The sequence below is a fragment of the Phodopus roborovskii genome, unplaced genomic scaffold, assembly GCF_943737965.1.
Source record: "Phodopus roborovskii unplaced genomic scaffold, PHOROB, whole genome shotgun sequence".
Lineage (NCBI taxonomy): Eukaryota > Metazoa > Chordata > Mammalia > Rodentia > Cricetidae > Phodopus > Phodopus roborovskii.
The window spans coordinates 1,675,590-1,698,931 of NW_026126461.1; the positions used below are offsets into that span (position 1 = coordinate 1,675,590).

At 47.6% G+C, this 23,342-nt stretch overlaps 1 protein-coding gene across 1 annotated transcript in view; it reads left to right on the top strand.

Annotated features, from left to right (window-relative positions):
• Nucleotides 1-16,993, top strand: part of Inpp5d (inositol polyphosphate-5-phosphatase D) — a 96,403-nt gene extending 79,410 nt beyond the window's left edge. Inside the window, exons 19-27 of the mRNA XM_051190732.1 lie at nt 2,730-2,819; nt 3,720-3,833; nt 5,102-5,184; nt 6,028-6,115; nt 7,227-7,376; nt 8,724-8,820; nt 9,580-9,855; nt 13,376-13,967; nt 15,840-16,993. Of these exons, the coding sequence (XP_051046689.1) occupies nt 2,730-2,819; nt 3,720-3,833; nt 5,102-5,184; nt 6,028-6,115; nt 7,227-7,376; nt 8,724-8,820; nt 9,580-9,855; nt 13,376-13,967; nt 15,840-15,842 (1,493 nt within the window). The 3' untranslated portion in view covers nt 15,843-16,993. The remainder of the gene's footprint in view (nt 1-2,729; nt 2,820-3,719; nt 3,834-5,101; nt 5,185-6,027; nt 6,116-7,226; nt 7,377-8,723; nt 8,821-9,579; nt 9,856-13,375; nt 13,968-15,839) is intronic.
• The last annotated feature ends 6,349 nt before the right edge of the window (nt 16,994-23,342 follow it).

Genomic DNA, 23,342 nt, shown 5'->3' on the forward strand with positions numbered 1-23,342 from the left:
TGTACTAATCTAGGGATATAAAGATAATAACTTAAAGGACAATATAATACATGTTAATTTAGCAGAATAATAGCAGCATATTCCCCCCTAAAGCATGTGGCCCAGCCAGTCAAAGACAGTAACAGACATGCGTTCTGTCTTGGGCAAGGGGTGGAGGAGGCTTTAAATTCAGTCAGAAAGTGGTTGGTTACGCCCATGACACTATTGCACAATGTGCGCTCTTTCCAGGCCAGTTGTCACTGTGGCTCACAGGGTTCACAGATGGTAAGTTTGCTGAACATTTTTCTCCCCTAATAGCATAAATAGATACTATTCTTTTTAAAAGAACCATATTCCATTTGAGCCATATAAAAGTGATGTTTTTGCAGGTATAAAACAGGCAACTACCAGAGAGTCACATGGTTCATCCTAATATATTTCCTTAATTGTATTCATGTGGATTTGGGAGGCCTAAGAATAGTTTTCTGTGGGGCTAGAGATACGGCTCAGCAGTTAAGAGCACGTGCTGATCTTCCAGAGAACCTGAGTTTAATTCTCAGCACACTTACTTACAACTACCTATAACTCTAGCTCCAAGAAATACAACTTCCTCTTCTAGCCTCCAAGGGCATCTACACACACACACACACACACACACACACACACACACACACACACCACAAGCACATGAGCACATGCTTTGAAAGACATCACGAGATCCTAGTCAGTGACACTCAACCCTCATCCCACAATGCACCACAAATGAGCAGTTCACAAGCCAGAGATCCCTGATAAGCAGTTCATGACCCATACCTGTTCAGCTGAGTCCACATACCTACCCGCCACTCAGAATAAGGAAATAGGTTGGGGGAGTTTGCCACTGTCTGGCAGCTGCCTTATGGCCCCACCCTCTCTGGGGACCATCAGATCCTACAGATGAAGTTGGCTTCTGTTCATGTCTACTGTCTCACTGGGATAGTTTAGCATATGCATGACTGTCCCCCTCCCTTCTCTTTAACTCTGTCTCCCAGGACTGACCTCGATAGATGAACTTCAGACAGCACCTTTAGCGGTGTGTGGTACAGCACCATCTCTTACACTGTCAGCTTACACACCTACATCTCTTACATTTGTAGCTTTGGCCAGGTGTACATTCTGCCTTCAGAACCTGAAAGTGGGGCAAGAGCTATGTATAGCTCAGGGGTAGAGTATTTTCCTTCTGTGACAAGGTCCTGGCTTCAATCCCCAGTGCTGCCCAAGCCAGCCAGACAAAATAAACAAAGACAGGAGATACCCATTTCTCATCCTTTACCCAGACTCCCTGAGTGTTTCCTGTTTTCCTACACCCACCCCACCTGAGCTCTTCAGCCAGTGACCCTCTTCCCAGAAATACACAGAGTCAATCACATGGGTACCTACTCCCCAAATCCTGCAGCCCTGAGGGTCCTCTTAATTTCTGTCTCAGAAGATAGTGCCAGCTATCTCCATCAGTCTGCTGCCTCCTCAGCCAAATGATGGAGGAGGCTCATGGAATTGCCACTTTCTCTTTTGACCCTAACCTTGGCCTTCAGAACTGCCCCATAGTGTAGGTTTTAGGAAAGGAGAAGGCTCTGGAAGTGGCAACTGGGGTTGAAGGGAGCGTACATCCCACACATCACCCAGTGTGTGAGGGGCAAAAAGAAAAACCAACTTACGTGTAAAGCTGTGTTGTCTTCCATGGAAGGCTGGAGACATATTATTTTGCTAACATTCTATTGAGTACCAGAGGACACAGTAGAAGGGTTTAAGGAGTTGAAAGTGGAGAAGGCCAAGAAGGAGGCCAGAGAAAAGAGAATGCATGTCTAGAACCTAAGGGTAGGACCGGGAGCCTTAAGGGGAGGACTGGGAGCCCTGGTTTCCTTCCAGCTGTTAACATAATTAGGTGTAGCGGCTATCTATTACTGCATAACAAACCCTAAATCCCTGGTCTTTTTTTTTCTCTCTCTTTTTAATTGATTTATTTTTTTACATTCCAATCCCAGTTCCCCCTCCTCCTCTTCCCCTCACTCCCACCTTCTCCTCTCCTTGGAGAGGGTAAGGCCTCCTCTAGGAAGTCTGCTAAGTCTTTCCCATCATCTCATTGAAAATGGACCAAGGCACCTCTCTGCCCCCAAACCCCTGCGTCTAGGCTGGGCAAGTTATCTCTCCATATATAATGGGCTCCACTAAAGTCAGTTTGTGCATTAGTGTTAGATGTTGGACCCACTGCCAGTGACCTCATATATTGTCCCAGTCAACCATTGTCACCCATATTAAGGGAGTCTAGTTTAGTCTTATGCAGGTTCCTCCATTTGTCAGACCTGAGTCAGTGATCTCTCACTGGCTCTGGTCAGCTGATTCTGTGGGTTTCTCTATCACGGTCTTGACTCCTTTATTCATATTATCGCTCCTCCCTCACTTTGACTGTACTCCAGGAGCTCGGCCCATTGGTTAGTTGTGGTTCTTAAAACACTGAATCCTTTGCTCATGATCCTCTGGACTGGACCAAGTTTGGACTGCTCCTTTCTGCTGTTTAGTGTCAGCTGGCCACACTGAGAGGTATCTGATCAGATCTGGAGTTGGCTGGCTGTCAGGAGGGTGATGGTGATAACTCCTGGCCCAAGAGGCAAGCTCAGGCACCTTTGCTTCCTGGACTCAGGATTCCCAACTTAAGGTCCCACCAGCCTGCCCCTGCTATGGGTTTGCTTAGAAATGCCTTCCCTCCCTTGCAGGCAGTACCAGTGACATCATGACGAGTGACCACAGCCCTGTCTTTGCCACATTTGAAGCAGGAGTCACATCGCAATTCGTCTCCAAGAATGGTAAGCAGTGGGCAGCATCAACTTTTATTGTTTTCCTCAACGACAAAGGCCCTAGAGGCATTTACTTCTCTGGTACAGCTACCAATGCCCATGCTGGATGTAGGCCCCTCCTTCCCACAGGCCCACAGTCTGCCTACCTGATCTCTTCATGTCCAGGCCACATCACAGTTTCAATTCAGAAAACCTACTTTTGAAACTCATTTTGATAGTTAAAAGTGGGAGGTTGTAAATCAGTGTTTACCAAGGTAAGGGTACACCTCCCTTGCTATGGACTCAAAACAGCAGATTTGAGTGGTGAACCTTTAATTAGCTGTATGAACTCTCTGTCAGAACTACTGGGGGAATCCGGGCATGTTAGCTTATGCCTTTATCCCTAGCAATTGAGAACTTGATGCAGGAGGATCACAGGTAGCCTTGGCTACATAGTAAGTTCCAGGCAAGCCTGGGCTAGTTAGCAAAAGATAGAGGGGGGAGGGGAGAGATGGAGGGAAAGAGGAAAGAAAGAGGGAAGGAAGGAAGGAAGAGAAAGAGAATTAGTAGAGAGACTACAGATGAGATTGAGGGGTTGACTGAGCCCACGCAGATTTGTTGGCAAAACTGAGATTAGATCTTGGGTCCTTGCTTGCTGTCTTTACTCTTTCTGCTCCGTAGTCAACATGGCCAGCCTGTGACATATTAGAAAGGCTGTGGCCATCATCAGGGATGCTGAGCTTGTGTGGTGAGTCGTGAAACTTTAAGGAAAATCTCTCCTTCCACCCGGACATTCCCCATCCTTGGGCCCTGAGAGGGAGCCCAGTGTGGTGCTTGGACAGAGAGGAAAGAATCCCTGCAGAGAAGCTGGGAGGAACCTCCATCTCCAGGTACAGTGTGCAGATAAATCCCTGGTCTCCCCTGCTCCAGGTCCTGGTACTGTGGACAGCCAAGGGCAGATCGAGTTCCTTGCATGCTATGCCACACTGAAGACAAAATCCCAGACCAAGTTCTACTTGGAGTTCCACTCAAGCTGCTTAGAGAGTAAGTGGCTGGAAAACCACCCTTCAGGGTGATTCTTTCACTTAAGTACCTTCTCAGTAATGATCCATCCCTCACCCAGCTTCCTTCCTCTCTGATGAGGTTCCACAGATGGGCCCCAGTGGGTTAGTGAGGTAGGCAGGCTACAGGTGGGTACCCACCCATGGCCATGAGGCCCCCTCTGCACTGCTGTGGTCTGTGCTTCCACTCCCTCAGCCCTGGAGATAGGAGCAGCCACTAGGGTGCTGACCCCTGTGTCCCCTGGCTTCCCAGTCAACATTCTCTAGGCAGACTCTTGCCCATTTGAGTTTCCACCAAGCTGGGCTCTTACTCATCTTTGCCCTGGGCAAAGCTCTAGGATCAGACAGGGTCTAAACAGCTGCTGCTGCCTTCCTGCGGGTGCCCATTGCATGTCATGGCACTTTCATTGTAGGTCTCACTGTGGCTGGAAGCAAGAAAGGGATGGATGGTTCCATTTCTGGTGGCCATGTTGAGTACACACTGTGCTTATGTAGGATTCTTTCTCTATACAACAACTCCAGGCATGTTGTCTGAGACTCCCATGCAAGAGAGCTACATGCTTTCTAGTTCTCCCTGGAACGGCCTCAGGAGTAGTGGGGGGAAGGGTATGAGCCAATTCTGCAAACAGGCATGGACTCCTTGCTTCTAGGGCCCAGGAGTGCTGCCAGCCAGAATTCTGCCCCCACGTACCTTTCTGCACCTTCCTTCTCCAACCCATCGCTCCCCTTCCCTGGGATAGTACCACCTTCTCCATAACACCCTGAAGCCCCAGTTCAGAAGGCAGGGTCAAAACAGTTCCAACAGGGATGAGGGATTTTGTGCGGGTGTTTTAAATAAACTATCGAGACATTTGCATAGATTTCTATGGAAACAGCATATTAGGAGGCTTAAATTAGAATTTCAAAAGGCTGCTATCTTGAGTGGCGTGGGATGAGCTGTCATGCTTCCCAATCTTCTTGCCTGCAGTGTGATGACTTCTTTGTTGCCTGGTATGTTGCAAAAAAAAAAAAAAAAAAAAAAAAAAAGTCAAAAAGGAGGGGGGATCTCTTTGATTTTCCTAAAAATAATTAGACTTGTGTTGGCAAATGACCATGCCTTGAACAAAAACAGAATCCCCAGCAAACCTGATTTCTAAATGGTGCTGGGCCCTAGAGACTTCAGAAGAAAGAGAGTCTTCCATGGTCCAAGGAAGGCGGCTCTCGGAGTCTTTCCTGTCTGGTCCACAAACCCAGCTGCTGATTCTCTGACAGGTTTTGTCAAGAGTCAGGAAGGGGAAAATGAAGAAGGAAGTGAAGGAGAACTGATTGTGCGGTTTGGAGAGACTCTTCCGAAGGTAACGCAGAAGGAGAAGGTGTCTGGGGAGGGGCCACGGCAGTGGAGACCAGCGTCCCCCGCAGCAGGTCTGCCCAGATTGTAGGCATCACTGACCAAGGCCAGAGGCCAGCTTAGACTTGGTTCTCTAGTGGGTTAAAGCACACTTTTCAATACGGATAAGTGACCTCAGTGCTCCTAAGAAGCCCATTTTCAGCTTCTAGTAAGCCCATTCCCCTTCAGTCCTTATTGCTCACTTGGTGCTTGTAGTACCTGAGATCGAATCAAAGCCTTTGCACATGCCAGGCAAGCACCCTACCATTGTGCTATGTCCCTGGTATCTCTGAACAATTTTTAGCTGCAGGAAGTTGGGGGCAGTGCTGACATTCAGGAGTCTGTCACTCGCCAAGCCACACCTTTAGCAAGCCAGGGGATACTTCAAGCCCAACTGAGGGTCTTTGACAGAAGACATGTTTCCCCAGGTGGGGAGCAGCCCCATGGTGCCCTCTTTATATGCAGCCCCTTGGAGGGGCTGGAGGGGAAGAATGGTATTGCAGGCTTCATTCCAGACCTGGCTGCTGGTCATTCCCCTGGCCCCTGAAATATGCAAAGAAGGACAGGAAGAATGGAGATAATGGACAAGGGACCTGGAACCTCAACCCAGTTTGGGGCTGGGAGGGGGGCAGTTATTACTCATTTGGCTGAGCAATGAGCTACACCTGCTCTCATGGGCATGGAGAGACAAGACCTGAGTTTGGTTACAAGAACATCTTCAGTTTCATCTTCCTCTGTATTATAACATCAAGACTGATGGCCCACATTCACTGTCCTTACCTGTCCCCACTTGGTGTCTCCTCTGCTACAGCTAAAGCCTATTATCTCTGATCCCGAGTACCTACTGGACCAGCACATCCTGATCAGCATCAAATCCTCCGACAGTGATGAATCCTATGGTAAGCATCCCAGGCCAGGGACCATACTTACCTATTAGCCTCAGCCTCTCACGTGAAGGTGATGGTGACTCAGCCTTCCAAGAAAACCTATCTGGGGCTACAGAGATGGCTCAGAAGTTAAGAACACTGGCCGCTCTTCCAGAGGTCCTGAGTTCAATTCTCAGCAAACACATAGTGGCTCACAGCCATCCATGATGAAATCTGGTGCCCTCTTCTGGCCTGCAGGTGTACTTGCAGGCAGAACATTTTACATAATAAATAAATAAACCTTGTATGAGTGTGTGTGTGTGTGTGTGTGTGTGTGTGTGTGTGTGTGTGTAAGCCCATCCTACCATGATGCTGTCTCTTACTCTGTCCCTTGATCCAGGAGGAACTTTTCCTGATGGGTTACCATCCCTCCCTGCTCTTTGTGACTTCTGGGTGCAACTGCCAGCAACCTCCCTCTTAGCCTTGCTGGGTGAGCTGCAAGTACCATGTAATTTAATCTTGACAAGACCTCAAGAGGCAGGTTCTGTTCTCCCAATGAGTAAACAGGCAAACTGAAGCTCACAGAGGTCAAGTGACTCGCCCAGGTCACACAGTCATCATCTGAGCTATGCCTTGAACCCAAGTCTTCCTGGGCCACTGCACCTCTCTTGCATCCCCAGACAAGCTCCTCAGACCTAGGTACAGAACAGCAGCCACTTCCTGCTGCCAAGTCAGCTCTCCAGCCTGTGTCCCTTCCGTCCCAGACTTCCCTGTATAGACATTTTAGACTGACCTGTGCTCTTCCCTACTCATCTGGTTTTGTTTCTTTCTTACACTGTTTCAAGCCTTGAGTCATGAGTTTTTCCTGCAGCAATCAGATTAGCATTTAATGCTGTTTCTTGGGTGGATCTTCTAGGATTTAATTTTTCTTTCAACATTGATCCATATAGAGTTCTTTTTTCTATGAGGCTTCAGACATTTGCCCCATGTTGCTAAGGCATTGATTGAAAGGGTTTGTCAGTTAATCCATGCCTGGCTAATTGCTTCAAGAATTGTCTCCCGGTGCTACAGCTACGTCTCCAGTAGTGCTCCATGTCTGTCTCATGGCATAGTTTTCATGTTGATGCTGTCTCCTCTCCGCCAGGTGAAGGTTGCATTGCCCTTCATCTGGAGACCACAGAGACCCAGCTGCCCATCTACACACCTCTCACCCACCATGGGGAGATGACTGGCCACTTCAGAGGGGAGATTAAGCTGCAGACCTCGCAGGGCAAGATGAGGGAGAAGCTCTACGGTAGGCCAGCCCTTCCCAGTCTTCCCAGAGGCCACTGCACTAAGGACGGGCATGTGCTTTTTCTCAGCAAAGCTATCTAGTGTTCTGTGATCCATTCCCTCAGAGTACAGCGTGGATGGAAAGCCTCTAGGGCAGCATGGTTGTGCACACTTGAAACCCATACACTCGGGAGGCTGAAGCTGGAGGATCATGAGTTCAAGGCTAGCCTAGGTGATGTAGTAAGATGATGTCTTTGACGAAAAGGAAAAAAAAAAAAAGTGGCTTATTTAACTCTCACAACAGCCCTGTGAGCCAAGTATGATTATCTCAACTAGGCAAATAGAGAAACTGAGACACAGATAGGTTAGGTGATTGGGTGGAAGGTTATAAACTCAGGAAGTGGTTAAGATAATGTTCACCCAGGACCAAGCAGGAGTTGGTAGGCACAGTGTTTGCTTACTCACAACACAGGGGAGTGAGGTCCCCATGCCAGGGAAGGCTATAGTTCAGCAAGGACTCCTGCTTCTGTCCATGTGACTCCCCTGTGCCCTGTGAGAGGTCTTTTCTCTAGCAGGACAGTGGGTTAGAGAGACAGTGGTTGTAATTTTAAAAAGTGGCTCAACAGAGAAAGATGCCATGCAACAGAGTTAATTCAGAGGGGTTTTTATTAAGGGAAAAGGATGGGAAAGGGGAGGAGGGAGAGCGACCTCCCGGGACAGGAGCAGTGTGAGAGAGGAAAGAGAGGGAGGGAGAGAAAGAGAGAGAGAGAGAGAGAGAGAGAGGGAGGAGGGAGGAGGGAGGGACAGAGGGGGGATGGGAGCTGGGCAGAGCCCTTTTACAGGGGAACATATTGAATAGGCACAGGTGTTGCTCTTAGTGGCAGCAGGTGAGGGTGTATCCTGTCAGAACTCCAAAGACAGGCCAGTACAGATGCCTAAATACTAAGAGTGGTCATCACCTAGCAATCATGTGCCAGATTCAGAAATAAAGTTGGGGGTCCCCTTAAGCCCCATAAACAGATACCTCTGCATGTGAGGTACTCTTATGGGATGACCTAATGATGTTCATTTTGTTCTAATCTGATGAGAAACATTTGTCTGTCATGTCCCTGGCTAAGCTAACAAGTTAGAAATATTTCATGGAATAACAACTGAGTCATAAGTACCCGTTTTTCTCCTTCTGGACTCATGGTAAACATCATTAACCAATCACCAAGCATAAGGATTTTGAAGCCTGGAAATCTTGCTTGAAATGCTTCCCCCTGTATTTACTTTTCCAGGTTTGGCTTGCAAATGGATAGTACTTTGCATTCCCAATTCGTGTGATAGCCTGGCCCTTACATACTTTTTCCTGAACCTTCTCTTCCAGACTTTGTGAAGACAGAGAGGGATGAGTCCAGTGGAATGAAGTGCCTGAAGAACCTAACCAGCCATGACCCCATGAAGCAGTGGGAGCCTGCTGGCAGGTAGATGAAACTTATCGAGAGGTATTACAACTAGCTGGGCTGTGTAAGTCAGAGTCCAGGAGAGAGTAAGATGGGGCACAGGAAAGCCAAGATCAGAGGAAAAGAAACATTATGGTCCAGGGGAACCACTCTCCTACCTCATTTCTACATCCTGAGTTCAAATCCTCATCTTTGACAAAAGCTTGGAGACTCTTCCATGTTGGAACAGTTCAGCTCAACTGTCCCTTCATGAGCACCTACTGTGAATCAGAAAGAAACCAATGGAAGTACAGTGTAGTCCATGATCTAAGGACTCACCTCCATCCAGGAAGGATGTGCAGTCCAGGGAGAAGGAACTATAGATGGAGGAATAATTCCAGGGCAAAAGATGGAGGTCAGGAACACAAGTGGTCAAAAGTTCCCATCTGTGACGTCCTAGTTTCATTTCTGTTGCTGTGGCCTCTGGGCCTTGGCTTGGACCTTTGCCACTGCTGGGATCATCCTTCTTTCTTCTTTCTTCTGCATTTCACCTCATTTCAATTCAAAGGCAACCTTGAATGTTTCTTCTCTAGTCACCTTCTGCCTAGGAGGTCTCAACCTTCCTGCTCATCTCACCGTGGTCTCTAATTTCTCTTTACATGCATACATAAATGAGTGAATGAATTAATGTGCCCCAGGAATGAAGGTACCAAGAGGCTGAGAAGCCCGGGAACTTTTCCTCAGGCTGGTCCCAACTGAGAAGGGAAGAGGCCTCAGATGTGCCTCTGTATCTTCCTACAGGGTCCCTGCATGTGGTGTCTCCAGTCTCAATGAGATCATCAATCCAAACTACATTGGTGTAGGGCCCTTCGGACAGCCCCTGCATGGGAAATCAACCCTATCCCCAGACCAGCAGCTCACAGCCTGGAGTTATGACCAGCCACCCAAGGACTCCTCCTTGGGGCCCGGGAAGGGAGAGGGTCCTCCCACTCCTCCCTCCCAACCGCCTCTGTCTCCAAAGAAGTTTTCATCCTCCACAGCCAACAGAGGCCCCAGCCCTAGGGTACAAGAGACAAGGTTAGTGTCCTCTGAATTGTGCCTTCCTGCTCTTAAGCGCCCCCTGGGGGCTCCCAAGGATGGTGGTCTAAACAATTGGTGCAATTTGATTTTAATCTGAAGGGTGAGAATTTACTATTGCTAGGACATTGGTGGTGTAAACCTTTAATCCCAGCACTCAAGAGGCAGAGGCAGGTGGATCTCTGTGAGTTCGAGGCCAGCCTGGTCTACAGAGTTAGTTCCAGAACAGCCAAGGCTACACAGAGAAATCTTGTTTCCAAACACCAAAACCAACCAACCAACCAAACAAACAAACAAACAAAAAAAGACCTGAATTTACTGATGAAGACATTTCTGAAAACTGATACCCTCTGGCATTCTCCACTCCCGGGAGGTTTCTGGGAAAGAGGTGAGGATTTCTGATTAGAAGCCTTCATCCACTCTAAATCTCTCTTTTCTTAAAAGCAAGCATCCATGTTCTCATATATAACTCTCTGGTGTCAATTTAAAAAAAAAATAGCAGGGTATCAGTGGCTCACACCTTTAATCCCAGTACTCGGGAGGCAGAGGCAGGGGGATCTCTATGAGTTTGAGGCCAGCCTGGTCTACCGAGAGAGTAGCAATACAGAGAAACCCTGTCTCAAAGAAAGAAAGAAGGAAGGAAGGAAGGAAAAAAGAAAGAAGTTGGGACTAGAAATCCAAATGAAGGCAGAGCTGTCACCCCACAAGACTGGCCAAAACCGGTTTAGGTGGAAGACCCACTCAGCCCAGGGATGAAGTCCCTAAGCAGATAAGGGAAACACTAGGTGGGGGTCTTGTTCTTACAGGATAACAGATGGCCAAGAGACATCGGGACCCAGTTAACAGTGACACAGCCGTGTCTCCACTCACAGCTGCCTTGGACACTGTCGTGACACAGGCTCTCTCTAACATGCAGTCTCTTTCCCGAATACCGTTTTCTTTCTTTCCTCCTCAGGACTTCAGTTCCTTAGCAGAGCTAACCAATAGTGGTCAGGACCCAATGCTGGGGCATCATCCCCAGTGTGGTTCTCCCCAAACCATCCGAGTCAAACGCCGATGCCTGGCCTGCCTGGGATTCCTCTGGAGAGGCACTGTGCCTTAGCTGTTACCTGACCTAGCTGAAAGGGGGGTGGGCAGGTCCCTGAACCTAGCCAGGTCTAGAGCCAGCCTCAGTACCCCTCCCCGGGATGAGGACTAAGGTTTCCATCCAGTAGGTCTGAGGTGTTTGCTTGCGCGTTTGACAGAGGCCATCCCTTCAAAGCAAAGCTAGAATCAGCCACAGAGAAAATGGAAGTTCATGCCAGGCGTTGGTGATGCATGACTTTAATCCCAGCACTTGGGAGGCAGAGGCAGGATGATCTTTGTGAGTTCGAGGCCAGCCTGGTCTGCAGAGCAGGCTCCAAAACAATACAGAGAAACCCTGTCTTGAAAAAGAAAGAAAGGAAGGAAATGGAAGTCCATGGTGTAATTATCAGAAGTTGCCAGGGTAGAGGTCACTTCATGCTTCACACTGTGAACAGAGCTCGGTGGGGACATGTTCCGTCTAGCCTTGGGTGACAGCACAAGGGTAGGCATCCTTCAGGGTCCCATAGGATGAGGCTCTAAGCTTGTCTCTCACCAATGAGAGAATTAGAAGCAAAACCTTTGAATGCACCATACCTGTTGCTCCAGATACCCAGCTCAGTCAGAGTAATGACAATGGGGTACCTCAAGGTCCTCCCATCAGTCCCGCAGGACTAACGGACAATGGCCATATATCCCAGCTAGACCAGGGCTGCCCCAGTTTTAGCATTTAAGTCCCATTTCCTGGGAAACACTTCAGTCTTGGTCAGTGAGGACAGCTGCTGTCGAGAAAGAAGTCTCTGCTGTGCCCCTGGCTCTGTCCCCTGCCCCCTCCGTGTACACACACACACACACACACACACACACACACACGGGTGTGTTACCCATTTCTGTCTACCACACCCAGTGCCCTCAGAGGCCAGAAGAGGACATTGGATATCCAATCATTGCAGTTACATACAGTTGTGAGCCACTGTGTAGATGCCAGGAGTCAAACCTGGGTCCTCTGGAAGACGTGCAGGTACTCTTAACCACTGAGCCATCTCTCCAGCCCCTGACCTTGCATTTTCACTTTTTCTATCCAGCATATGCTCCATCTGAGATTGTGATCGGAATGTCTCTCTGATCTCTTTCTGAGGTCTACCCATAGTACAGGTCTTACAGGGTCCAGACAGGTTCAAAAGAGGGCCAGAGACAAGGGATGGCTTTTGGCATCTGTCAAGGTCTCCACATTCCTGGATATGTAATGACTTTCAGTTTTCCCAAAAAGTAAAACGTAGGCTGCTGGGTTGGCTCAGTGGGCAAAGGTGCTTGCTTGCCACCAGACCTGACTTGCCAGTCCCTGGAATTAATGTAGTGGAAGAAGAGAGATGTCCCCTATAAGCTGTCCTCTGACCTCCACACATGTCATGGTTTCTCCTTTGGTTTTCTCAGTGTGGGACTTCAGCCTGTGGGATGGTGCTGCCCACAACCGGCAAGTCTTCCCTCATAATTATCTAATCAAGATAACCTCCCAGAGGCTGTCTCCCAGGTCACTCCAGACCTCATCAAGTTGACAACTGAGACTAGTTGTCACAGAGACCATGCTTTCCAGGGCGTTCCGGAGGGAAAGCCTTCTGCCCCGGGAAGAACACTGTCACTATCGGCCCCTGAGCCCAGGGGTTGTTTTGTGGGGTATGGTAACTCTGCTGTGTCACAGCAGCATCTCAATCATGTGGTGGCTTCCTGCATGTTACCCTTTCTACAGAATCCCCAGATATACCCCACCTGCTTACAGATGCTCTGGTTCAAACAGAATTAAGGTTGCTCTGAGAACACAGAGAAACTTGGAATGTCACAGTACCATCCCCTCTCAGTCTGTCTCTCTCTCTCTTTCTCTCTCTCTGAGACAGGCTCTCTCTATTATGTAGCTCTAAATAAGTCAGAACTTGCCATGTAGACCAGATTGGCCTCAAACTCAGAGATCTGCCTGCCTTTGTCTCCCAAGCAATGCAATTAAAGGCGTGCACTACCACACCCTGCTCCACCACCTCTTGTTTATGTGCTAATTTTGAGACGATATCACTAGTTGTGGTGACACAAACAGGTAAGATGTGCTGAAGGGGTGGAGGCAGGAGGACTGTGAGGCTTCCCGGACTATACCTTTAGCCTGGCATAGTATTACATGGCTTTTATCCCAAGGCTCAGCAGATAGAGAGGCAGCTGGATCTCCGTCAGTTCTACATCAGCCAGAGATACATTGTGAGACCCTGTGTTTAATATATAAATACATATTTATATATTAAATTCATGTAAGATTATCCCCTGGAAAATGTACAATTTGGTATATTACTATATTTAGTTCCAGGACATTTTTATCACCCCTAAATGAAAGCCCAGAGGCATGAAGCATCCTACTCCCTAGGTCCTGAGTTCTGAATGTGTTTCCTCCCCACTCGCCTCTTCCCCTTGGTTCCAGACCCAGTGATCCTGGAAAGGCGGAAGCTCTGTTACAGGAAGAACCGCTGACAAAGCCAGAGATGTTTGAGAACCCCCTGTATGGGTCTGTGAGTTCCTTCCCTAAGCTGGTGCCCAGGAAAGAGCAGGAGTCCCCCAAGATGCTGCGGAAGGAGCCCCCGCCCTGTCCAGACCCAGGAATCTCACCACCCAGCATACTGCTCCCCAAAGCCCAAGAGGTGGAAGGTGTCAAGGGGACAAGCAAACAGGTCCCTGTGCCTGTCTTTGGCCCCACACCGCGGATGCGCTCCTTCACCTGTTCCTCCTCTGCTGAGGGAAGAATGCCCAGTGGGGACAAAAACCAAGGGAAGTCCAAGACAGCAGCCAGTTCCCAAGCTCCGGTGCCAGTCAAGAGGCCTATCAAGCCTTCCAGGTCCGAAATGAGCCAACAGACGACTCCCATCCCAGCTCCAAGGCCGCCCCTGCCCGTCAAGAGCCCTGCAGTCCTACAGCTACAGCATTCCAAAGGCCGAGACTACCGAGACAACTCGGAACTCCCCCACCACGGCAAGCACCGCCATGAGGAGGGGCTGCTTGGCAGGACTACCATGCAGGTATGTTGAGCCATATGTATCTGCATGCAAGTGTGTGTGTGTGTGTGTGTGTGTGTGTGTGTGTGTGTCTGTGTGTGTCTGTGTCTGTGTCTGTGTGTCTATGTGTGTCCTGGAAAGTGCTCTATGAGGAAGGGCTGAACCTGGGGTTTGAACCTGGCACCTCTGTGCCCCTACACTACACCTGCAAATTGAGAGGGACATGGGGAGGAGCAATGTATAAATTCCTAGCTTTGTAAAATATGAGAATTTAAGTCATTTATATCTTAGTTTTATCATCCTTTTTTTTTTTAAGATTATTTATTATGTATACAATGTTCTGCCTGCATGTATCCCTGAAGGTCAAAAGATGGCACCAGATCTCATTACATATGGTTATGAGCCACCAATGGTTGACGGGAATTGAACTCAGGACCTCTGGAAGAGCAGTCAGTGCTCTTAACCACTGAGCCATGTCTCCAGTCCAGTTTTATCATCCTTAATTAATATCCTTAATTTAAAACATTCCTGGTATTTTAGAAATTTCAGGTAGAATATTCCCTTCCAATAGAGTCTATTTATTCTACAGCAAAGCTAACAACAATTTAAAAAAAAAATCACAGTTGAGATTGGACATAGTAGTAAACCCCTATAATCCTAGCACTCTGAAAGTCTAAGGCAGAAGGACCAGGTGTTTAAGATCAGCCTAGGCTATATGGCAAGACACTGGCTTAAAAAGAACCAATAGCAGCATTCTGGGAGCTAAGGTTGTTACACATGAAGCTTCCCTGAAGCCTTCAGCTGAATCCACAGTACCACAAGAAAACTGAACAGACTCTAGAACCAAACTGCTGGCTGTTCTGTTATTGTATTGTTATTATCATTTTGTGTTTTTTTTTTTCTTGAGACAGGGTTTCTCAGTGTAGTCCTGGCTGTCCTAGAACTTGTTCTGTAGACCTGGCTAGCCTTGAACTCAAAGATCTGCCTGCCTCTGCCTCCTGAGTGCTGGGATTAAAAGCTTTCGCCAACATGTCTAGCCCATTATTGTATTTTATTGCAGTATTGAGAGGCCTTACACAATAGACAAATGCTGTACTGCTGTTCTGTGTCAGATTTAAACCCCAAGTCTCTACTGCCCAGCTCTTTGCCTCTTTAATCCATAAAAAGATGATATTAATGGTGTCTGCTGTATAGATTTATGGAGAGAAATAGATTATGCCATACACTGTTACCTTATTATCATTCTTACAGTTATCACTCATGTTTCATATATATAACGTGTACCTATGGCATATATAGTATATGCATATAACGTGTGAATTAGCATATGAGACACTTAGGACAGCGCCCTAAGTATAGTATACTTTCATGTCAACCTGATCTAGCCCACAATACTAGGGATCTGTTGGGGAATATTATTTAAAGGTGTGTGAGTTTTGTTTATGCTGCATTTGTTTAATTCCGTGAAGCTGTGTTACTGTGCCTGTCTAAAACACCTGATGGTGGGCCTAATAAAGAGCTGAATGGCCAATGGGGAGGCAGGAGTAAGGATGGATGGGGCTGTCGGGCAGTGAGAAAGAACAGGAGAAATGAGGAAGAGAAGGAGCAGCAATAGAACAAGGAGAGGAGGACAAAAGTAAGAAAGATACAAGCCCAGAGGGGAAAGGCAGACAGGTTCATTTAAGATAAGAAAAGCTGGCTAGCAACAAGCCATGCTAAGGCCAGGCAGTCATAAGTAATAAGACTCTGTGTGTGACTTACTTGGGAGCTGGGTGGTGGGCCCCTCAAAAAGACCTAAAGAGCAAACAGACAAAAGAGTAAATCATTACACAATAGGGGTCAGATGTGGCTTGGAGATAGCAAGGCCCTGATAGTCCTTCTGCTCTCATCCTACAGTGAAGTCCTTGGTGAGCTGCTGGTGACGGGAGCTCGGAAACAGCACAAAGCGGGTCAAAGCCTCTCTCAGGATGCCTCTCCCAGCACCTCCTGCTAGCTCCTCTTGCCCAGCTTCAAGTCCAAGGCTGTTGTACTTTTCAGGAAACGGGGCTTCACTTCCCTGTGGTCCAAGAGTGTGCTGGCTGCATCAGTGGGTGGCAGATGATGAAGCTGGATGGAAAACACTTAACCATATGGACAACAGACAGCTGCACCTGGGTCTCAGAACTTGGACTCCGGGGACTTCTTCCAGTCACTGTTTTAAAGAAAGGAACTGAGACATTGTCTGAGGGTAAAGATATAAATAATAATAATATTAATAATAATAATGGTCAGGTGCCACGTGCTGTGTTGAGTGCTTTACGAACATTTGTCAGGTCAGGCTGGCCTCCAGAGCTGAGGTTCCAGACCCATCAATCCCAAGTGGTAGGTCCTGAGAAGTTTAAACAAAGCATTAAGAAAGCCAGCAAACCCCTAGAGCTAGCCGGGTTCCACTGCAGGGACCTGAAGAGTCTGTATAGGTAATTGAGGGTACAAGGAGCCCGTCCCTGTCCAACTTCAGAAATGCAAGCTGCTTTAGCTAAGCCTGGGGTTCTGTCACAGCCCAGATCTGCCTGATTTCTGTTGGGTTTTCAGTCTGCCAGAGTCAAGAGATCAGCTCCAACTGCCCAGTGAAGAGATCTGGCCTCAACCTTGCCCGGCCTTGTTAGATCCCTGCTGAGCCTATGGCCCAAAACTCCCCATGCCGCTATAGGTGGGCAGCTACCACCATACCCTAGATTGGGCCAAGCACACCCCCCCAACCCTCCATAACCTTTCTGATGTACTGAGGAAGAATCTCTACCACTGTCCCCAATGGCTGAGCTCTCCAGCCTGCTATCAGAGAAGGGGAGCCTTGGTCCCAGGTTCTCCAAATAGTGCGGCCTTCTCTTCCCAAGTGGTGTGGCTCATCCTCGGTTACACCGAGAGAACGGGATAACGATGTCTTTTCTTGTCTTGCTTTTTGATATATCAGGGTTAATGTAGGAAACCAGATCCAGGGTGTGCAGCAAAGCAGGTATATCCCCTATGTGTCCCAGTCTATGTGACCAATAAATTGTGCCTTTCTAACTAGGTTCCTGACTGTGTGGCATTTTCCTGTTCCCCAGGGAACAGGGAACAGTCTTCACTGTGTTGTAACCACTGCAGAGAGACTTTGGAGCAGGAGGAGGTAGTTAAGGGTCCCTGATAGCTGGAAAATAGTATTCTCACTGTGGAGACAGTCTGAAGTTGGGCATGGACATAGCCATGGGTAGACATCCTAACTACTTTCATACATATCTGTGTGTGGGACTCCAAATGTCCTGCAGCAACCCAGCTTCCACAAGTGTCCTCTGACACAGGCTGACCAACAGCCCATAAGTTCTTCCTAGCTTTTACCAGTGTTGATTATTTCCAGGACAATAGACCCATGAGAACCATCCTTAGGACATGGGTTCACAGGAGGAATAGCCTCCAGCCAAAGGACCAGCACAGACACTGCTTGGAGCCACTGGTGGTACCATGGCCATTCCTTCCACCTTGAGATATTCAGCATCTCTCCTTCTTCTCACAGACCCCAGGCCTGGGCTCTAAACAGAGTTCCAGGGAGCTGCATCCTTGGCAGGCACTGAGTAAGCCATTCACTGCCTACTTCAGTGTCCTTGTGGACTGCTAGACTCAAGGCAAAGAATATCACAGAATAGCTCCTCACCTCTACTTAGGTGAATGTCTCTCTTCAGATTCACTATTTGGTTCCAACAAAGACCTTCACCCCTATCTCCAGTCCTCCCCCCACCCCCAGCATTCTGACCCAGTAGACCAAGAGCCAAGTAGTGCCACAGCTGGAGATACCTTGATAGTTTAGAGGAAGTACAGGCAGGCTCCACCCTGCTCTTCTTTGGCTCACTTCCTGGGACTCTACTTTGGGTCATACTCCCTTGTGACCCCAGAGCTGAGGACCAGGACCCTTTTGCCTTTGGCCCGCGGGATACCTCCTGATATTATCATGTGCAGGCTTGCTATGTGAGATGTTTGCAGCTGCCCATCCATGGAATATCAAATAGCTCCTTCCGGTAGATGTCCAGCCTCTGCTATCATTTCTGCAGGCTCAAGGAGAGGCAGCAAGGTAGGACCTATGTGTGCTTCCTGTTCATGCATGCTGAGCTCTAGTCACCAGTGCAGAGTCTAACCCCTTTTCCTCTTCCTCCTTTGAATGTGGATGGTCATCTGGGGCTGCCTGATGATCAAAGCTGGAAACAGAAGGATTAAAGTTTCATTCTCATCCTCCCAGCCCCTCTCAGTCCTGTACAGAGTTCTGAACTCCCTGACCACCTTCTATGGGCTCTGAGCCACCACCGTCTCCCAGAACCCACTCTGTTTCTTTTGCTAGCAATTCTGTCTTAACCCCACCCTCCAACACTCAGTTCCCCCTTCTGTGGCAGAGGAATGGGAAGCCAGATATCAGCCCCCTGTCACCTCAGTTTTCTTTGCTGAGCTCCAAAAGAAGTTAACAGGCTTTGCTCACAAACTGTCCCACCCCTAAAATGACCCATCACCCCTAAAATTGTAGATCAACGGTCACTTTGACTTTCAAGAGGCAAATCTGCCCTTCTTTGCAAGGCTATATGAATCTAATCAGAGCCCATATTTCCTGTTACCATGATAATGGTCTCTAGTGTGAATGTATCTGCCTCTAATCACTGTGCAAGGGATCCAGAGGGTGGTGGCTGCCCTGTCAGGCCTCCTGAGGGACTCGATGGGCAGCCACTTTACTCCTCCTCCGTCCAGCGTCTCTGTTGCTTTACTGTGGTTTTCTAACCACTGATAGATAAGAGGGAAATGAGTGAGTCACTGAGCACAGCTCCCTCCCACAGATGCCTTCCCTAACCCCAACCTACCAGGTCTGTCTTTGCTTGTCCTTAAAATAGCTCCTTTCTGCAAATTAATTTCCATGGAGACTCAGCTATGGAAAGACCCAGAAGTTTTCTGTGAGGCAGTTAACTCAGTTGCAGCCTTCATTCCAACAAGGAGACCCTTTATGATGCAAATATCTGGTCTCACCCTCCCATTTACCCAGCAAGGTCCTGTTCTGGGGAAACTGCTCTGCACACAGGCACATGGAGTTCCAGTACTGACAATCTATGTCTGCTTATGCCCTGGTTAGTAACTGCTCCAAGCTTATCGTTTCTCTCTCACCACCCATTGGTCCTTCATTCAAATGATCTTAAACTTGATGTGGATAGTTCCTGTTCTCCATCATTCATTTGTGCCAGGCTGAGCAGACCATGGGGCAGGACATGGCCAATGCTGTGGGTCAGACAGAATGGGGTTTAAATACCTTAGTATGTGTTTTCGAGAATAGAATCTTAAGCAAGCCCTACAACTTGAGTTGGATCCCCAGAACTCATGTAAAAAGCTGGATGCATAACCTGTGATGGTGGCGCATGCCTTTAATCCCAGCACTCAGGAGACAGGAAGGTGGATCTAAGTTCAAGGCCAGCCTGGTCTACAGAGCAAGTTCCCAGGACAGCCACGGCTACATAGAGAAACCCTGTCTAAAAAAAAAAAAAAAAAAAAAAAAAAAAAAGTAAAGAAAACCTGGATGCAGTTATGCATCTGTAATCACAGCACTCCTACTGAACGGTGGAAGGAAAGTACAGGAGAATTGCCTGGAAACTGGGGCCAGATAGCCAATGTGTATGCATCATAGCAGCAGAAACAAGAGAGGCCATGCCTCAACTAAATTGAAGGTGAGAACCAACTCCCAAAAGTTGTCATCTCACATCCACACATACTCTGTGGCATGTATATGTTCATACCCACATATACATACGTGCAACATACTACTCAAGTATGCACACACACAAGAAGAGGAGGTGACAGAGGAGGAGGAGGAAATAATTACAGTTGTCAGGGTGGTCAATTTGAGGCCAGGAAATCTGTCCTTGCCTCATCTGTTTGGGTTCAGACAGTAAAGCAGATTCAAAGGCAAGGGGGCATTCAGTAGAAGGAAGGAAAGAATGTCCTCGTGAATAGGTGACTGCCGGGGACAGCTGGGCTTGACTGGTGGACAACTGCATGTGGCAAATACCTATTGCCCCATCCAAAGAGAGTCATGTTAAAGGGTGCCTCTGGGAGCTGACTGATCCTCGGGTCTTCTAGTCTAAGCAGAACGCTAGCTCCAAAAGGCAGGCAAGAGCCCTACAGCTTGAAGGGCAGCATATGGGAAAGCCATGCATGATATGGGTAAGGTAGCAGTGTGTCTGCTCCACTTACCGATAGCACCGTAGGCAGAGTTTCAGCAGGCTTGCCAATAGAACACCGGCCCCTCCTGCTGCTGTGTGTCCTACAGGCTGAGATTCCTGGATGCTCAGACAAGACATCCCTGAAGAGGGGCACTCCCTTTGGATGGGTTCTGTCTCTTGAGAAAAGCCAGCATGAAAGGCCCAGGAAAGAACATTCTAGATGGAAGGAGGTGCGCAGTCCCTAAAGGAGTATCATGGTGTGTGGTGAAGTGGGGAAGATGGAGTGGGAGCAGGAAGGGATGCCAGGAGGTGGAGGGGTGCTGGGAGGGGTCCTATAGGAACCGGTGTTCAGATTTACAGAGAGCCATAGGATCTGTGTGGGCGCGAGAGGCCCATTACTCAGAGTAGATCTAAACCAGGATGCTGGTTGGTAACCAAAAGAAGGTATTTATGAGATGGGACTAGGGAGGTAGTGACAGAAGAGGGGACACCGCAGGAACCTATGTGAGTGTCTTCTGCACCCTGTCCCTGGCGCTTGACCTGGGACCTTAGCAAAAGCTGGGAAAGACACAAACATAGTGGGCCAAGGAGCTCTACACATAGGGCTCCGTGGTCAAAAAGTCAGCAAGTTTAACAAATAATGGCGTAAGATGCCCAATTCATTTGATCATCTAAACAACAGTTTTTAGTGAAAGTATATCTCTGTAGAGTAGGTTTGAGGTTTACTGTCTGGATTTTGATTAGCGATCCTGTGTGTGTTTGTCCTTCGCTGCCTCCTCCCCAGGGGGTTTACCATGCTTCCAAAGCTGGAATAAGGGACTACCACCTTGAATCCATAAGACATAAGTCCAAGGCAAGCAAAGAGAGAAGAGATGGTAAATAAAATCCACCACAGACCAAGCTCATATTCTGGCTTAACTTCAAAAAGAACTACATGGAGGCTGAGACAGCACCATTTGCTAAGTTAGATTTTATAGATGTGAATCTTGATGTGTGGTGGTGGTGGCATATGCCTTTAATCCCAGCATTCAGGAGGCAGCCTGATCTAGGAGAGGCTCTAAACCTTGCCTTAAAAACCAAACCAAAACAAAAAAGAATTTAGATAAGTAGACCATCTTTGCTTAACTTATGCCAAGCGTAAGTTATTGACACATGCCTGCAATCCTATAACTCAAGGGGCAGAATGCTGTAAGCTTGAGACCAGCCTGATTTATGTAGTGAGTTCCAGGACACCCAGGACTACCGAGTGAGGCTGAATCTCAATACTGCCATCACTAATAATAAAAATATAACTAATCACCTGAATTTAATTACCTATTAGCTGTAAGCCTTTGGACAAGTATTTTCCCCAAGAGACAGAATTCAGCTAAGATGACGATTTAAAATAAAAGTTACTGTACTTCAGAGGAGCATACTAAAACTCAGAATTTCATCATGTCCAGGAAAAATAATACATGAAGTGTGATGGTTTGGATAAGAACATACTCCTTATAGCCTTGTATATTTGATGCTTAATGGCCAGGGTGTGAATTTCTTCTATAGGGTTAGAAGGATTAGGAGGTGCGAGCTTGTTGGAAGAAGTATGTTACTGGGGGTGGGCTTTGACGTTTTCTAAAGCCCACCCCACCCCCACCTCTCTCTCTCTCTCTCTCTCTCTCTCTCTCTCTCTCTCTCTCTCTCTCCCCCTCTCTGCCAGTGGATCAGGACATAGCTCTCAGCTACTGCTTCCAGCACCGCATGTGTCCCGTGCCCCTTCCATGTTGATAATGAACTAAATCTCTGCAACTGTAAGCAAGCCCACAGATAAATGCCTTCTTTTATAGGTTTTGCCTTGGTCATGGCATCTCTTTATAGCAATAGAGCAGTGACTAAGACACAAAGCTTGGCACAACTCAAGAGAAATCAGGGTAACAACCCTGTTCCAGAGGCTGGAATTAGCCAAGATGTCAGTGAAGCCATCACTATAGACCAAGGATTTTTCTGGCTTCTCATGCTGCTATGACACCATTTGTACAGAAGTTTATTTGGTTTGTGGTTCTGGAGTTTGGGAAATCCAAGAATGAGGAAGACCAAGAAGGGCCAAGGGCTTTCTTCCTGCACTAGAACATGGCAGCGATCAGGACATGGTAAAAGAATGCACTCCTGAGAGAGGCGAGGGCCCTGAATGCAACTTTTATCAGAAACCCACTTCCTTGATAACTAGCCTGCTCCCTTGAGAAAGACACAAATCTACTCACGGGGCTCTGTCTCTTTGAAGACCCACCTCTCCACATTGCTCCACTGCGGCTGAGGTTCCCAGAATGTAACTTGGAGGACATATTGAGGTCACTGGCTAAAGATGCTGGCTGCCAAGGCTGACTACCTGAGTTCCACCCCTGGGATCCTCATGATGAAAAGTGTACTTAGTCCTCTCACACATGTTCACACATGCATATTGAATAAATAATCAAATTTAATAATAATAATGTTATTATTATTTGAGAGACAGGGTTTCTCTATTGCTGGAATTCACTACGTAGACCCGGCTTGCCTCAAACTCATAGAGATCTGCCTGCCTTTGCCTCTCGAGGGCTAGAATTAAAGGTGTGAGCCACCACCACCTGACAACAAATGTAATTTTTAAAGTTTAAAGGAAAATACTTTTGAAATCAATAAAAGAGGTAGGAAATGTCAGCAAGAAAAAGAAAATATTGGGAAGTCAACCCAAAATTTTCCAGAGATAAAGGTGAAGAAAAGACGTTATTATAGAAAAGAAAATAAATTTGTTGCCACCAGATTAACTATCAATAATGCCAAAGGCGCCAGGTGTGGTGGCACACGCCTTTAGTCCAGCACTTGGAAAGCAGAGGCAGGTGGATCTCTGTAGAGTTCAAGCCAGCCTGATCTGCATTGCTAGTTCCAGGACAGCCAGGGCTACATAGAGAAACATATCACATAAAATAACAGCACATCAAGAGGACCGTTGGCCTTAGGATGTGGCAATAGGGTGAAACTCAGACAGGAATGAGGAACCCTGAAAAAGGGAAGAAATAGATAAATAGAAATAACTTTTTCTCAGAATTTCCCTCAAATGTGACGAGATGAAGCAATTGCTGTAACAGGGTTTATAATGCAGACACAATGCTTTGATAACAGTTGGGTGAAGGATGGATGAGGAGGTGGTGAGTAGTTAGATAATTGTGACGGTGATGCTTCATTG